The sequence below is a fragment of the Manihot esculenta genome, chromosome 2 (genome assembly GCF_001659605.2).
Source record: "Manihot esculenta cultivar AM560-2 chromosome 2, M.esculenta_v8, whole genome shotgun sequence".
In the NCBI taxonomy this organism is placed as follows: domain Eukaryota; kingdom Viridiplantae; phylum Streptophyta; class Magnoliopsida; order Malpighiales; family Euphorbiaceae; genus Manihot; species Manihot esculenta.
In genome coordinates, this window is record NC_035162.2 from 27,650,030 (window position 1) to 27,667,493 (window position 17,464).

Consider the following 17,464-nt stretch of genomic DNA (forward strand, 5'->3'; position numbering starts at 1 on the left):
GAAAAGATTGAAAGCAAGAAACTGCATCACTCTTTACCTTTATCAATAAACCCAAGTCATGTGAGTGCAACAATCAATAAAAGTAACAAATCAACGATTACCAGATAGTGAGAGTGTTTGAGTAGGTCCCCAAACGTTAGAATGAATGGTCACAAAAAGAATCATACTCCTATTGTTACTGGAGGGATAAGAGGTTATTATATGCTTAGCATACTCACAAGCATCATAAACTAAAGAACCACATTGAGCTTTGTAAAATAAATCAAGACAAAGTTTCTTTAAAGCAAAGAATGATGGGTGTCATAACCGTCAATGCTACTCAATGATTTCCTGGTTGATATCCTGATTTCTTCCAAAAAGAGACCGAGGTGAATTCAAACTCAAATTCCCTTTTAATATATATAAGTCATCATGCAGTCTACCATTGCTAATTCTCTTTCCAATTTCAAGGTCCTAAATAACATAATGGTTAGGAAAAAATTCAATTTTACAGTTAAGTACTTTGGTGAGAGCACTAACAGTTAAAAGATTAATAGGAAAATAAAAAACAAATGATAGCTTGATATTTGGAGTACAAACAATAGAACCGGTTCCAGAGACAGAAGTGAAGGAACTATTGTCTATTCTGACAATATCCTTTTATGGATATGAAAGATAATTAAGGAAGCTTTTAGAGGAATCCATCATGTGTCTATTTGTGCCAGAATTAATAATCCATGGAGCAAAATTAATAGATGAAACGAAAGCATTATCAAAGGCCCTTGCATTTTCCATATTAGTCAATTTCTTGTCTGCCATTTCAAGGAGAAGAACAAACTATTTTTTTTTAAAAACAAGTAAAAAACTACTATTCACCGAAGAAGCAGAGGCGAAAAGGCATGGGACTGGGTTAGTCAGAGGCTCGACATGAAAGGGAGGTCGCTAGAAAGGAGAGCCATCCGAAAAGGGCACCAGAGAAAGACCTACGCGCGTGGCCGTAGTAATATTTAAAGAATAATATTGTGGGTCTCATAAATTTACTTTCCAATATAGCAATGGTGTTGAAAAATGCTATTTAATTTAGACTTGATGAATAATTATACAAAAAAAAAAAAGAGTAAAAGTCTTGATTGACTAAAAAATTTGTTTAAAGTGTTTAATTGACTCTTGGCCATAACAATGAGGGCCAAAATAAGCCTTTGGCTAAAATTTTATCATGAAATGATTTTCTAGTTTATTAAATATATTTTTTTCTATTTGGAATTAATGAATTAAAATTAAAAGAACTTTTACATGTTTTTTAGTTCTTTTTGCCATGTATAAGTTTTTGAATATGCGTGCATGTGCATATCCATTCATTTTGCTTTTGTTCTTTCCTCATCAGTTGGAAGGAGGCATTTCACACCTTCCTTTGTTGAATCCGTCGGTGAGAGCAACACCTCTAACACCATTTGAGTGGAGAAAAAGATTAGAAGCAGCACATGAAATTGATGTGATGTCAAATTCAACTATTGGTTCAAATTATGTTCTATTGGATGTAAGAAATGGTATGTTTTCTTAAACTTTCTTCTAGCTTGGATTCTCATTGTTGGAAGTGCTACTATTCATTGCTCTCTCTCTCTCTCTCGTGCACGTGTAATGTTTTCATGTGGACACCCTTTAATGAGAGGTTAGCTAATAAATAAAATAAATCATAAATTTATAGAGTAGGCATTGTAGGTTTGGAGATTTAATTGCTTTCATCAATGTTTGCTTGAGTAAAATTAGAGTGATATTTTGAGTAAAATTAACAGAGCTTGTGCCAACTATGGGAGGATTAAAGCCATCAACTATTCAAACATGGTCTTATGTTAGACATGGAGAGTAGGAAAGAAAAATTTTGGAAGAACCTGTCATATATTTATTTGCTCCGGAGTCTAAGATCCACTTACAAGCATTATGATTAGCAAGAGAGGCAATACCAGGTTTTGACAAAGACAAAGCACCGGAAAGGGCAATTGTGTTGCCTTCAACCATGTCAAAACAAAAAGGAAAGGCTACTATAGGAGCATGAAGAATTTTTTAATTCTACTTCTATTGAATTGATCTTTACAAAGTTTGAGTATTTATACACAAAGAATTAACCTAAATTAGGAATATTTACAATAAAAATAAAATCTCTATAATCAACCCTAATTAGGATCCCAAAGATTTGAATCCTCCTAATTAGGAACTTTTTATTTTGGTCAACACTCCCCTTCAAGTTAGTGCTTAGATATCACATATGCTCAACTTGCAAACCAAGGTGTGATAGGTCTTGTTGCTGAGTCCTTTAGTAAACACATTAGCTAGCTGTTCATCGGAAGTCACGTGATCTAACTTCAATACACCATTTATTAACTTCTCTTTAATGAAGTGTTGATCAATCTATGTGCTTCGTTTAGTCATGTTGAACCGGATTATGAGTTATACTGATAGCAGCTTTGTTGTCACAGTACAAGAAGAGTTTGTCCCTCTCCAATAGTTTCAATTCCTCCGACAATCTCTGCAACCATAAGAGTTTACAAACACCTTGTGCCATCCTCTATATTCCGCCTCAGCACTTGATCGAACAACAATACTTTGCTTTTTTACTTCTCCAAATGATAAAGTTTCCTTCCATAAGTGTACAGTAACCACAAATCGACCTTCTATCATCAAGGGACCCTGCCCAATCTGGATCTGTGAATGCATGTATGCTAAGATGATCGTGTTTAGAAAATAAGAGACCTTTTTCAGGAGTAGACTTCAAGGATCGCAAATGCGAAAAACAACTTATATGTGAGACTCACGAGGTTCATGCATAAACGGTCTAACTAAGCTGACTACATATGCTATGTCTGGTCGAGTATGTGAAAGACCAATATCCTCTGATTTACCAATCCCTGCTTGTAGCTTGTGATTGCTCTCAATGGGAGTTTCTGTTGGTTTGCAACCTAATATATCAATTTCTTTCAAAAGATCCAGAATGTATTTTCTCTGAGAAATAAAGATTCCCTTCTTTGACCTAGTAACTTCGATTCCCAGGAAATATTGCAGTTTTCCTATATCTTTAATTTCAAACTCTTGAGCCAAAAGCTTTTCTAACCGAGTCATCTCTTTAGTGTCATCCCTTGTCATTACTATGTCATCAACATAGACTATGAGAAAAGTAATTTTACCCTTGTGATGTCTGATAAATAGGGTATGGTCAGCATTACTCTGTTGATAGCCAAAGGGAATCATAGCTCTGCTAAATTGATCAAACCAAGCTCTGGGTGACTGCTTCAACCCATACAAAGTCTTCTTTAGCCTGCATACCTTTCATTGTATTTTTTCATTAGCAAATCCAGGGGGGATTTCTATATACACTTCCTCTTCTAAGTCTTTGCGGTGGAATGCATTTTTTACATCAAATTGCTGTAGGTTCTAGTCAAGGTTGACAATGCAAGATAGCAATACTCTGATTGAGTTTATTTTGGCAACAGGGGCAAATGTCTCCTGGTAATCCACTCCATAGGTTTGAGAGTATCCCTTGGCAACTACTCTAGCCTTGAATTTTTCAATTGATCCATCTGCTTTGTGTTTCACAATGAACACCCATTTGCAGCCAACTGGTTTTTTTCCAAGTGGAAGAGACATCAACTCCCAGGTCTCATTTTTAGCTAAGGCTTTCATTTTTTCAATCATTGCTCCCTTCAAATTAGAATCTTTGAGAGTTTCTTTCCAATCCTATGGGATAAATACAGAGGAAATAAACAAGGCAAAGGCTTTATAAGGTGGAGACAAAGAATCATAAGAGAAAAAGTTAGAAATAGAGTGCTTTGTGCAAGATCTAACTCCTTTTCTTTGAGCAATTAGTTTATTTAGATCATCAATAGACTCAAGATTTAGAGATGACTTACCAGATGAAGAAGAGGAAGATTATTGACACTGAGTAGGCTGCACAATGGCTTTTTATGCTTCTGTTTTGTCTCTTGTTGAGCATTTCCTTAAATCTGGATTATCCAAATGCCTAATTTTGTCATCAATAGTCTCCCCCTCCCCCTGTATGATAGTCTCCTGATCACCAATAGTCTCCCTCTGTATAGTAGCCTCCTCTAGAGTAAAATGTTTTGGAGTTATAGGACTAGGAATCATCTTTTCTCTCTTATTGTCTTCCCCCTAAAGAGGTGATGGGATAGTACCGAAGTAAGATTCGGTCTCTCTAAATGTAACATCCATACTGACAAAATATTTTCTAGATGGAGGGTGATAACACTTGTAACCCTTTTCTGTGGGAAAGTACCCAACAAACACACATTTAAGAGCCCTTGGATCGAGCTTTCCATCTGTCGTAGTATGAAAAAAATACTTGTATCCAAACACCTTTGGTAGAATAGTATAAGCATTTTTCCTTTGTAGCACTTCTAAAGGGTTTTTAAAGGCAAAAACTTTGAGAGGCATTCTTTTAATGAGATAAGTTGCGGCTAAGACTGCATCTCTCCAATAGGTTTTTGGAATGTTCATGGTGAAAAGGAGAGATCGGACTACTTCTAACAGGTGCCTATTTTTTCTTTCAGCAATACCATTTTGGACACTAGTGTAAGGACAACTAGTTTAATGCAGTATTTCATTAGACTCCCGATAAGTAAAAAAACGGCCATCCATGTTTTTGGGACACTCTTCTTGATTTCTTCCCTTAGTTCCTCCTTTGCTGACTCATGTAGAGCCTTAATACTCTCTTCAATCTCTTCCATCTTTGCCATTCTGGATTCCTTATTGACTACTCTGGATCTTGTCATCTCACTATAGTAGAGCTTCGAAATTCAACTGGTTCCATCAGCGACAGAAGGGAGCAATTTGGGCCCTTGCAACTTAGCTCTGATACCAAATGTCAATAGATTTGGATCTTGACAAATAGAATTTTGGGATGAGAAAAGAGAAGAATATATTAGATGAGGTGAGAGGAGAATTTAGAGTGAGATGAGGAAAGAATTAGAGGTGTTTGGAAAGGGATAATTGCATTATTTTTCTTGCCTTTCCATCACATACCATTCCCGTTTTATACAAGAATCTGAGTATAACCGTCTCTAACAACTTTTGTGTTAGGGTCCCGAACCTGAGATCGAGTTAGGGGTCTTTCGTAGATGGAAGTGGAAGGTGTTTGTGAGGGTGAGGACGTGGTGTTCTTTTTGCGACCTATCTTGAAGAATTAGAAGACTCAATTAGAGGGAATCTCAAACCTCTGAGTTAAAGTACTCAAAACTATAATGATTTCCAAGCTGATTTCTTCATTGATAATTATTGAATATTTATATAGGATGTAAACCACCCTTTGCTACATCAATGGAATCATGACTTGATCATGGAGTCACAACCTCCTAAGATAATGGAAATAACTGAAAGTGGAGATACCCTCCTTATATTGCGGAAATACTAACAAATGCTTAAAGAAAAATTCAACAACTAAAAATAGAAACTAAACTGGTCAACCTTCAATCCTTACTGCTTCCCCATCTTCAGTGGGCTGTACACGTGGCTGTTTCTTTTGACTGTGGGTGTAACGTGTATACACTTGTAATGGCTTTGTATCATTTTGCCTCCAAAACTCTACTACAACTATCACTTACTAGCCTTCCTATTCGTTCTAGAATATGTGATGGAATCTTTCAAGGGGAAGGTATTCATATGATAGAGTTTTGATATATAGAAGAAAAGGGAAATTTAGTGTCTCACATGTAGGAAGGACGCAAGTTTATAATGTTTTTCTCCTTGTTGGTAACAGTCACAGGTGGAGTTTGTTATGCCAGCTGGAGAAGTTGTTGCAAAGCTTGTGGGAAGGCAGGTTGTAATAGCCATATAAGCTTGTAATAAGATGAAAAAATGTATGCATATATATAATAAATTGAACGAAAGAATTGTGAGTTCCTGCAGTAATTTCTTCTCCCAATCCCTGTTTCTCTATTTTCTACATCTTTAAAACTTTTTGTTTGCATCAAAATTTTTGTATCACGAAACATTCATATAATTTTTTAAAGACCAACTTTGTAATAAATTACTCATTTGACTTTAACATCAATTATCATAGATATGAGATCACAGTGATTTTTTTTTTTCAATTCTTTTTTAGTGTTGATTGGGATCAGTTTTGCTAATTTTGTAAAGTAATTTATGACAGCAGCCAATATGATTTGAAATGATTTAGCACAAATAATGCATTTTTCAACGCAGAAGGACGAACTAGTGAGTTTCTCCATAAGTAGTAATTTTTCCTAAATAATAGCTGTAGTATTCAGTACATGTTATCATCCCAGTTAAATAAAATACTTGTCATGTACAAGAAAATCACGTTCGAGAAGAAAATAACAGAGAAATGAAGGAATAAGAGCTATAATAATGTGAAGTGGCGATGGGGTTGCAAAGGTGGAGCGTAGCAGTTGGATGGAAGAAGAGTAAAGCTGTAACAGAAGTGAGAAGAGGTGTTTAAATCTAATAGGCAGGAATAGTTATTGTAGTAACAACACCTCTATAAAACACTGATACTTTGTTCACAAATAATAACGAACCAGAATATCTTTCCGCTATTTTCTCTCTGTCCCGATCCTTTTCTTGCTATCTTTCTCCTTGTTTCTTCTCTTCTAGTATTCCAATTCTGAAAGTATAATTGTAGCGATCAAGAACCCCAACAATACTCCAACGCTGGAGATTTTACTCATTATATATGTGCATATTCAATGGCCATAATTTCATGATTGAAAGTACAGCTGCCATTATTTCTTCATATCAGGTTATGAGTGGGATGTTGGTCATTTCATTGGAGCTCGGCGACCTGATACAGACTGCTTCAGGAGCACTTCTTGTGGACTAACAAATAGAGAGGTAAGATATGTTTATTAATGTGTGATCAAATCATCACAGCGGAATATTGAACACATTGATGACCAATTGATTTCCACCAGAATCTGTAGTTCAACAGACTTGTTTGGGCACTTCCTGTTTTGCATGTTTGTTTCTGTGGATAACATTAATTGCTCTTAGTTTTAGTTGCTTATTATTATTTATTTATCTTTTACATCTGAAATAGGAGTACAAAACTTTTGTATAAATGTCACCTGTGGTTATAACAAAAGATGGTGTTCTCTTGATCTTAGGCTGCCCCCTTTTAGGGTCTGTTTGGTGTATCTTGTTTCTTGGACGTGCTTGTCCATGTATGTTAGTTAAAGTTGTATATGTGAAAAATGGCTTGATGAAACAGGTAAAAGCCACTTTTTGTGGTTATCACTTGTTCTGGCAACCTGCTTCTCTTTAAGACATGGAATAACAGAAAACAAATGTCTCATAAATTATGTTTAAACTATATTGAATAACAACAACCACAAACTGAAAATGGCAGAGGAAACAGCATGGTGCTTCCATCCTTTCTGACTAGCTTTTTCCTGGAAATTTAACATTTTTACTTCTAAAATTTATTCTCAGAATTTTTTATTAGATGTTGATAGCAAACCAGCAAGCAGCCCGAGAATTGATGCTAACTTAGGCCCAAGGCCTTTGAGGGTTTACTACCAACAGAAACTCAGGAAACAAGCCCAAGAAGTAGGTAGGGAAATATCTGGGAAGGAGACAGATCTTCCAGGAATTTGTTATGTATGAGAATCTGTTATTATGTACTGTATAAAAATAAATAAAGGGAGCTGAGGGAGGGGAGCGGAAAAAGGAAGTATAGGCAGCCATTGCTGCCGGCTACTGAGTCTAGTTTGGGAAGTATTCCTGGGATTACTTTTCTTTTGATTAATCAAAGTATTTTGCGAACAGAGTGCTCCTGATTGTTTTTTCTGATTGTCTTTGTTGAACTAAGAGGTAATACCAGGTCTTTTTCTTCTATTATTCACCTGTCCCATTTTTGGGTTCTATTCTCTATCGGATGTTTTTCATACAAAAAAACTAAGTATTTGTGGTAGAGTTAGGAACAGGAAAATGAAGAAACAGAGGACAAATGGAAGTAACTGGGCTGTATATTGAATAACTCAGCTTTTCTCAATTACAATGACCTTCTATTCCTCAATTCCAAATCAAAATAAAGGACCCAGGAGAAAGGAATCCCATCTATTAGCAGCTAGCCTAGCACTCATAGAGGTGAATAACAATACAGAAACCAAGCATATCCTAAACATTACACCTAACTTATTTATATAACATACTGCTGACTCATCTAAGGAATATTGTCGCATTATTGGTGTCAGGGAATCTTCTTCAAAGGCAAAATCTCCTGCTTTGTCATTTTGTACAGCAGGGTACTCTGGACTCTTCTATTCCCGCTCCTTTGTTCCTTTACCCTTCCATTTCTTCCTATAATAAACCCAATGGTTGGGGTTCGTGGCCCATGTTTGAGTTCGGCCTATTTGGGCTGCTTCTATCAGTTTGATTGTTTGTGTCCATGTGGAATTTTATAGGAGATTCATGAGATTCAAGATGTGTCTAAGTTCCCTGGTAAATTCTTTTGGGGTTGTGATGTAGAAAAGGAAGTCAAGAAATTTCAAATTCAAATACTAAAGAAGTTTATTAATTTGGTTCAAATTTAAGATAAGGTGTATGGGGAAATTATAGAATGCTCCTAGTCCTGTACTACAGTTACAGTTATATTTATATCTATTTTAAATAAAGAGCTGTTGGTCCTTTAGGTCTAGGCAATTTTTTAATTTCAATTTTCCTGCTAAGTAAAAAAAAAAAAAAAACCTTGATTTTTAAAACTATGGGTGACTGGGTGTCCTCCATCCAAATATATCATAACCTTCGGAGAAAAGCTGAAGTCAACAGTATTATGGCACCCATATTACCCCCAGAAAATTTCACTACTATTGTATAAGAAATGGCCTCTGATTGGGAATATTCCTTTCCATTGGCTTTCAAATGGTACCAGATTGTGATTTGAGGTATTTTTGGTGCAATGATTGGTGAGTTTTGTGATTTTAATTGTGGGTTGCTGATGGCTGTGATTCAATACTTGTGTTTATTGGCATAATAATTGGCGGAACTGTTATGAATTGATGTTTTCAAGGTCATGTCGTGGGTTTAGGTACCCTATTCCCACTAATTGTTTACTATTATCTATCCAATACCCAAACGTTGATATTTACTAAACCAGCTGCATATTTTCTAGTCTATCATGTCTGAAACATAAGCAAAAGAAATAGAAGCAATAGACTATATTACGATGAAATCTAACAGAAATCAATATAACAGCAGTGAGTGAATACTTAAGAAGAGCTTATGATATTGAAATAGAAGAGCATAAGCCAAATTCAGGTAAAAGATTGAGAAATGCAAGAAGTTGTTAGTTGGTGATATGATATGCATACATGCATAACTCTTCTAATGGAATAAATCTTAATAACATCTTTTTGAACCTTGTACTGTGTAATATTGTCACATAAGTTAGGCACCTATTAGGAATATAATAAACAATTGGCATCCAGATTGTAGTAAATCATTGTCAATTTAGACGTCTTCTTTGTAATTAAATTAATAGTTGAAGAGACTATAGATTTGGAAAGATTTCTTCCTGAGAAGTTTACCTTTATATCATCATTATTTTATATTATTATCAGAAAATGTTCCACATATATGATTTTTAGTTTGTTGGATTGAAACATATGATACTGTAATTTAGTCAGATACTTCCAAGATTAATAAAGTTCCTTCGTTTGGAGATAAGCTGCGAACATTCTTCAATTCTTTTTGCATTTCTTATTCAGGTCATTGCTTCAGATCCTTTAGCAAATGCAGATAAAAATACCACAAATATATTTATGTATTGCACAGGAGGCATTCGTTGTGATGTGTATTCTACCATCCTAAGGTATCTTGCTGGTTCCTTGCTTTTACCCCTTTTTTTTCATACAAAAGATTTGTGCTAGAGTTTTGGCATATCAATCAGAATTCATGTCGAAATAGGCTGATTTTTGTGAGGCATATCTCTTCTAGTGCTTGATTAATTAGAATCTTTTCTATGAAAAAGGTGACTTTCCTATAGTGATTCTGATGAGGGTTTACCTATTTATTTCCGTAACCTAGTTATAGACATGTAGTTACATAATTAAATAGTGGAAGTTATAGATTATGAGAAGTAACTATCTATTCTATTACACCCTAGAATTTAAGATGGTGCACAATGCCTAGATTGGTATGAAATATGATGAAATGTTGTGTGGATAGACTCATAATGAACTGTCTACAAATTGATCCTCACTAGTATTGTCATCACAGGATCCTTTCTTGAACAAAAATGCAAATTGACCTCCAATTGGTTTGTGCAAGCAACCAAATGTCAACCTAGAAGGTAGTAAACATGTTATCACAGTAGACTTCCATTGGTAAGCATGTGAGGGTATAGAGCTTCTTCAACAATGACCTCACCTAGAATATGTCCATGATGATGACAACACGAAAGCTTAGGGCTTTATACTTATATTTTGTGTATGTGTTACTCGTAGAGATGGACGATTTTTACTTGGCTGCCTAAGAGACTATCTTGGTGTTTGTTCAAGCAACTTGTCTAATCAGCCTCATTTTAGGTGGCCATAAAATATAGCGTTGACTTATTTGATATGATTTGATTTGATTACGGATTTTAGGCATAATTAAGATCCTTAATTATTTTTTGATTACTTGCTTCCTATTTAGTTGTCATTCTTTGACTATAAATAGTCATGTAAATCACTTGTAAAGATCAAGAGTGAAATACAAAAATATTCTAAAATTCTCCAAAATTCTTCATGGTATTATAGTTTTTTCTTGATTTTAGAATTTAAATTAAATTTTTCCTCTTTAGGGTTTCAAAACCCTAGATCTACCTTTTTGGTACTGCCCAATCTACAGACCTTTTCACATCTCGCTGTCGGCATTAGGAGGATCGCCGACCAAATTGCCCACTCTGATGTCGGAAGATGCGCGCGTGAGGCTCACGCGCCGCTTCGATCACTCCGGCGCTAATTCCGACCCTCTCTTTGGCCTTTCTATGCTGGTCTTTTGGTGATTCGGTTGGGCTTTCTTATATGTACAACCTTTGATACTTCTTATTCTTTCACGATTCATTTGTTTTACCATGGTTGAAGGTAAAAAGGTCTCGATTCCTGACTCTGATAGTTCTTCTTTGCAAATTAGTCCTGTAAAACTTGATGGAACCAATTATCTTGCTTGGTCAAGATCTTGTTTGTTGTTTATCAAGACTAGAGGATTGCAGGGCTATGTCACTGGTAATAAGAAGTAACTGAATGAGAGTGATTCAAATTTTCTTCAATGGGACTCAGACAATTGTCTTGTTATGACATGGTTACTTAACTCTATGCAACCTCATATCTCTAAGTCCTATTTGTTAATTGATACTAATGCAAAGATATGGAAGGCTTTGTTCTTAACTTATTTCAAGATTGAGAATGATGCCCAAATTTATGATATTCATAATAAGATCAATGGTACTAAGCAAGGAAAAATGACTATCTCCCAATTTTATTCTGAGTTATGTGACTTATGGCAGGAGCTTGATTACCATCAGGACTACCAGGCAGACTATACTGGAGATGCAGTCAAATTTCAAAAAATGATTGTGTTGACTTATTTGTTGATCCTAGCTGATTCTAGGGATATGATTTGACCTGATTAGGATCCTTAGTTATCTCTGTAATTATTATTTGATTATTTGCTTCCTGTTTAGATATAATTTTTTGTGTATAAATAGTCCTGTAAACCAATTGTAAAGATTAAGAGTGAAATACAAGAATACTCAAAATTTTCAACTGAGCAAAAACATTTTTTTTTCAAAAAGAAATAATAAACAAACTTTCTTCAAAATTCTTCATGGTATCATAGCCTTTTCCTGATTTTAGGATCCAAATTCAATTTTTCCTCTTTAGGGTTTCAAATCCTGATTTTAGGATCCAAATTCAATTTTTCCTCTTTAGGGTTTCAAAACCCTAGATCTACCTTTTTTGGTACTAACCCATCTAGTAGCCTCTCCTCTCACCGCCGGCACCAGGAGAATCGCTGGACTTTCGTCTTTTGGTGAATCGATTGGACTTTCTTGTGTGTACAACTTTGGGTATCTCCTATTCTTTCACGGTTCGTAAATCTTTACTATGGCAGAAGGTAAAAGGGTCTCGATTCCTGACTCTGATAATCCTTCCTTGCAAATTAGTCCCATAAAACTTGATGGAACCAATTATCTTGCTTGGTCAAGGTCTTGTTTGTTGTTTATCAAGGCTAGAGGATTGCAGGGCTATGTCACTGGTAATAAAAAACAACCGGATGAGAGTGATCCAGATTTTCCTCAATGGGACTCGGATAATTGTCTTGTTATGACATGGTTACTTAACTCTATGTAACCTCATATCTCCAAGTCCTATTTGTTAATTGATACTGCTGCAAAAATATGGAAGGCTTTGTCCTTAACTTACTCCAAGATTGGGAATGATGCCCAAATTTATGATATTCGGAATAAGATTCATGATACTAAGCAAGGAGAAATGACTATCTCCCAAGAAAAGGTGATCTCCGAATTCTGTGATTCTAAATGATATGGTTCAGCGAGAGAGTTCTAGTAGACAGGGGGAGATATCCAATCAGAGGGAGAGAATTAAATGTTTGAACAAGGCAAATTTAAGGAGGTATTCTAGGAGAGACAAGGCAGAAGAAGCCATTATGCAATCTACTCAGAGTCAAGAACCTCCTTCTGGTGAGTTACCCACAACTCTTAAATGCTCCAATAATTTAGATAAACCTATTGCACAAGGAAAAGGTGTCAGATTTTGTACTAAACACCCTATTTTTAACTTTGTTTCTTATGATTTCTTGTCTTCCTCCTATAGAGCCTTTGCCTTGCCTATTTGCTCTGTCTCTATTCCACAAAATTGGAAGAAAGCTCTTACAGATTCTAAATGGAAGGGAGCAATGACTGAAGAGATGAATGCACCGGCAAAAAATGAAACCTAAGAGCTTGTCACTCTTCCACCTGGGAAGAAACTTATTGGTTGTAAATGGGTGTGCACAGTGAAACACAAAGCTGATAGCACAATTGAACGGTTTAAGGCCAGATTGGTTGCTAAAGGATTCACCTAAACCTATGGAGTGGATTATCAAGAGATATTTGCCCCAGTTGCAAAAATAAACTCAATCAGAGTCCTATTATCTTGTGCAGCTAACTTGGACTGGGACTTACAACAGTTTGATGTGAAGAATGCTTTCCTCAATGGAGATTTAGAGAAAGAAGTGTTCATGGAGATTTCTCCTGGGTTTGCTGATGAGAAGATATAAGAAAAGATGTGCAGGTTAAAAAAGGCTTTGTATTGGCTAAAATAATTTTCCAGAGCTTGATTTGACAGGTTTAGCAGAGCCATGATGTCCTTTGGTTACCAACAGAGTAATGTTAATCATGTACTGTTTATTAAACATCACAAGAGTAAGATCGCCCTTCTTAATGTGTATGTTGATGATATAGTGGTTACAGGGGATGACAAAGAGGAAACGACTCAACTAAAAAGGTTGTTGGCTCAAGAATTTGAAATCAAAGATGTAGGAAAGCTTCAATATTTCTAGGTATTGAGATGGCTAGATCAGAAAAAAGAATCTTTATCTCCCAAAGAAAGTACATTTTGAATCTTTTGGAAGAAACTGGTATGTTAGGGTATAAACCAGCAGAATCTCCCATTGAAAGTAATCAGAAGATGCAAGTAGGAACTAGTGAGTATGTGGATATTTGAAGATACCAGAGATTTGTAGAGAGGTTGATTTATCTCTCACACACTCGACTAGATATAGCTTATACTGTTAGCTTAGTTAACCAATTCATGCATGACCTTCGCGAGACTCATATGCAGGCTGTCCTTCACATCTTGAGATACCTAAAGTCTACGCTAGAGAAAGGGCTTCTTTACTCCAAACATGGTCATCTCTGAGTTGAACTTTTATAGATGCAGATTGGGCAAGATCTCTTAATGACAGGAGATCCACCTTTGGCTTGGCTACTGCATAATTGTGGGAGGGAATTTTGTCAGCTGGAGGAGCAAAAAACAAAGTGTTGTTGCTTGGTCAAATGTTGAAGCAGAATACACAGTAATGACCCAAGAAGTGTGTGAACTTTTATGGTTGCAGAAGTTATTGGGGGAGCTGAGGTTGCCCGAGATAAACAAGATGACTTTGTATTGTGACAACAAAACAACCATCAGTATAGCACAAAATCCAGTTCAACATGACTGAATAAAGCATATTGAGATTGATCGACACTTCATTAAAGAAAAATTAACAAACGGTGTCTTGAGTTTAGCTCATGTGACTTCTACTGGGCAATTTGCGGATGTGTTTACTAAATGGCTCAAAAATCGAATATACCATAATCTGATTTGCAAGTTGAGTATGTGCGACATCTATGCACCAACTTGAGGGGGGAGTGTTGACTTATTTGATATGATTTGATTTGATTATAGATTATAGGCATAAATTAGGATCCTTAATTATTTCTATAATTATTCTTGGATTATTTGCTTCCTGTTTAGTTGTCATTTTTTGTATATAAATAGTCATATAAATCACTTGTAAAGATCAAGAGTGAAATATAAGAATACTCTAAAATTCTCTAAAACTCTTCTTATAGAAATGTATGTTGCACTAGGTCTAACAAGGAGAAAGAGAGGAAGAGAAAGGGGAAGGAAGTAGAAGAAGACGAGAGAAAGAGGGGGAAAAGATAAAAAAAGAATCATGGTTTCATGTTATTCCAACTGATGTTGGGATTGAGAAGCCACCGCCCCTATCAATTCTTTTGGCTCACTTTTATAACTTCGTTTCAAATCTTTTCCCCCACCCCAAAATCTTGTTTGTGCCCGTTAGTGGCACAGGAACTTGGTTTCATTGACTATGATTTTGGAGTCACTTGTGGCAATGGTGGTGAAGGAGCGATGGTTGGAGGAGACCTATAAAAGCTCATCTTCCTGAATGATAACGTAGGAGTGGAGGGGAGTCTCCTTGTCTTCTTGTCCCTTAGCTTTGGCTAAGTCCATGGAAGAGGTGAAATTTAAGGGGAAGAGGGGATAGTTAGATTTGGGACTTCACTTAAATTAAAATATCATTTATTTAATCAAGCATAGAGAGTCATTTTATGTGCTACTAACTGTGCTCATTAACGAAGGACTTCTAATATAGATGGATTTAAAACTCAGGAACTAAAGTATTCAATTTTAGAAATACAACAATATATCCGCTAATTATGCTAAAACTCAAGGACTAAAGTGAAATTTACCCATAGAGAATTGAATGGTCACCATTCTTGTGTATAAATAAATGATTGGAGCATGGAGAGGGCACCTTTTTTTTCTCCTTATTATGCATTTGTTGCTGGGGCTAGTTCCAGCTAGTTCATGACAGTCTCCAGGATATTTTTCCTTTGGTTCTTTTCCTTTTTCATTCTGCTGTTATTGACTTATAAAGCATGTTTTATTGAAAGATACTTGTAAAGGCATTTTTGTCTTTTACATTAATATAAATCCAGTTACAAGTATTGTCCTTTCTCTTTTCATTTTATTTTTCTCCTAAGTCTATCAAATTTGTCTGACTTGTGCGATCTCTAAATCCAGGATGGAAAATTTTAGGGAGATGATAGAGGAACATGGAAGTTTTTCAATGGAACTTATCTATCTACCATCATGGGCAGGAACAAAAATTTAGCATAATCTATAAATTGCTTGGTAAATTAAAGCATGCATGGGTTATTGAAAAATCATTGATAATAATACAATGAATAGGAACAATTATGTTCAAGAGAATTTGAAGAATCTGTGTGGTCCAGAAAAAAAAAAAAAAAGAGCTATTAGTTTGGTGTAATAATTCTTCTGAACTTGTGCCATATTATGTGGTCCATTTTGACTAAGAAAGAGTTTTAGTCAAAACGTGAGCTTTATAAGGTTTATTTTTGTTCTTGGTGACAATATTCTTTTCCCTCTTTTTTTTGGCCTTCTTATCCTCTCTGCATTTAATTAAAAGGTGTTTAATTTTGTGTGGTAGACAACAGGGTTTTCAGAATTTGTACACCTTAATGGGAGGGGTTTCTCATTATCTTAACGTAGAAGGCCCTAGAGGATGGATTGGAAATTTGTTTGTGTTTGATGATCGACTTTCTCTCCCACCTTCCGCTTATAATCCTGATGCTGATTCTAGTGCTACAGAAATAGTAACCAAAGCTCAGGGAGGATCAGGGAACTATTCATTTGCTAACTGTTATGTTTGTGGATCACATGTCCATGAATTGAGGCATCGAAACTGTGCTAATCTCGATTGCAACTTGCTTTTTCTGTAAGTCTCTTTCTCTTCTCTTCTTTCATTACTTAAATGTTGGATATATTTGAATTTAGCCCTCCTCAAATGTACTGTTTCTTCTCTAATATATTCATTAGACTTTAATTTGTGATGCAAAATGCTGAGGAATTTGGCAAAATATAGGAATTTTGCTTTGAAAGTTGCTCCTGGAGTAAATTCAATTGGGCCAAACTAAAAGAGCCTCTAGCAAATATACAATTGGGACTTTTTTATTATTATGTTCTATATTTCCTGTTTCAGTTATGATTAGGTTCCAAGTGTAAAATCTCCTTTTAATTGATGATCTTGATGATAATTTTTTATGTAATATTTTTGTATTAAGGTCATATGGGAGCACATTAGGATGTTGTCATGTATCATAGGAGGAAGTACAAGAATAAGTCAAAGTAGTAGCATTGGAGGGAAATTAGTTAATAGCAGTTAGTTTCAACAGTTGTAACTGCTATCTCTTTGGTGGGAAAAGGAGAATAAATAGAGCTGGAGAGTTCGTGCATTGGCATCTAGAGAACTAAAGTCAATAATATCTCTCTATTTCTCTCTCCAATCTCTTTTCTCCCTATATTCTCTGTTCTCTTCTCTTCTATTCTCTCTTTCTTCTTCTCTTCTACTCTATTCTGTCCCATCACAACTGCCAGTTAGGGTTTCACCTAATATTTCATATATTTTATTTTGCAACTAAACATAGTAATGCGAGCATAGTAATGGCAAGACTCCTCAACAATAAGTTGTACATCGAAGTTTTGAATCATGAGAAATTAAGGAAAATTTAAGTTATTCATGCTGATTACAATATTTGGAAAATAAGAAAAAGAAATAAGCTTATTTTTTAAAAATTCATGGGTTCAGTTTTAACCGCCATTAATTCACTTTTGAAAAATATTTCAATTTGGTTTAATGTCTTTTATGATCTTATATAGATTAAGAGTCAAATTGACACTATTGACTAATAAAATTCTTCTATATAAAGAAATATGTTGGTTTGCTGAAAGGATAGATGAATTTCAGAATCTTAAATCAAGTAGAACACTATCAATATTTCTTTATTCTTTTAGAAGTGGCAATTATGGAAGGAAATGGATTTTTATTTGTATTCTAATTAGGTTATGATTTATTATTATTATCTTTTTATTAGTAGGATTACATTTAGTTT

The 17,464-nt window shown here is 35.2% G+C and overlaps 1 protein-coding gene across 3 annotated transcripts in view; it reads left to right on the forward strand.

The window, feature by feature from the left end:
* Positions 1-17,464, forward strand: part of LOC110609584 (rhodanese-like domain-containing protein 8, chloroplastic) — a 34,114-nt gene that overhangs the window by 5,028 nt on the left and 11,622 nt on the right. For 2 of the 3 annotated variants that reach the window (XM_021749270.2, XM_021749268.2), the window contains 5 exons: positions 1,364-1,526; positions 5,744-5,803; positions 6,746-6,837; positions 9,711-9,814; positions 16,003-16,290. In XM_021749270.2, coding sequence (XP_021604962.1) covers positions 1,364-1,526; positions 5,744-5,803; positions 6,746-6,837; positions 9,711-9,814; positions 16,003-16,290 — 707 coding nt within the window. The remainder of the gene's footprint in view (positions 1-1,363; positions 1,527-5,743; positions 5,804-6,745; positions 6,838-9,710; positions 9,815-16,002; positions 16,291-17,464) is intronic. The other variant, XM_021749269.2, reaches the window with a different exon arrangement.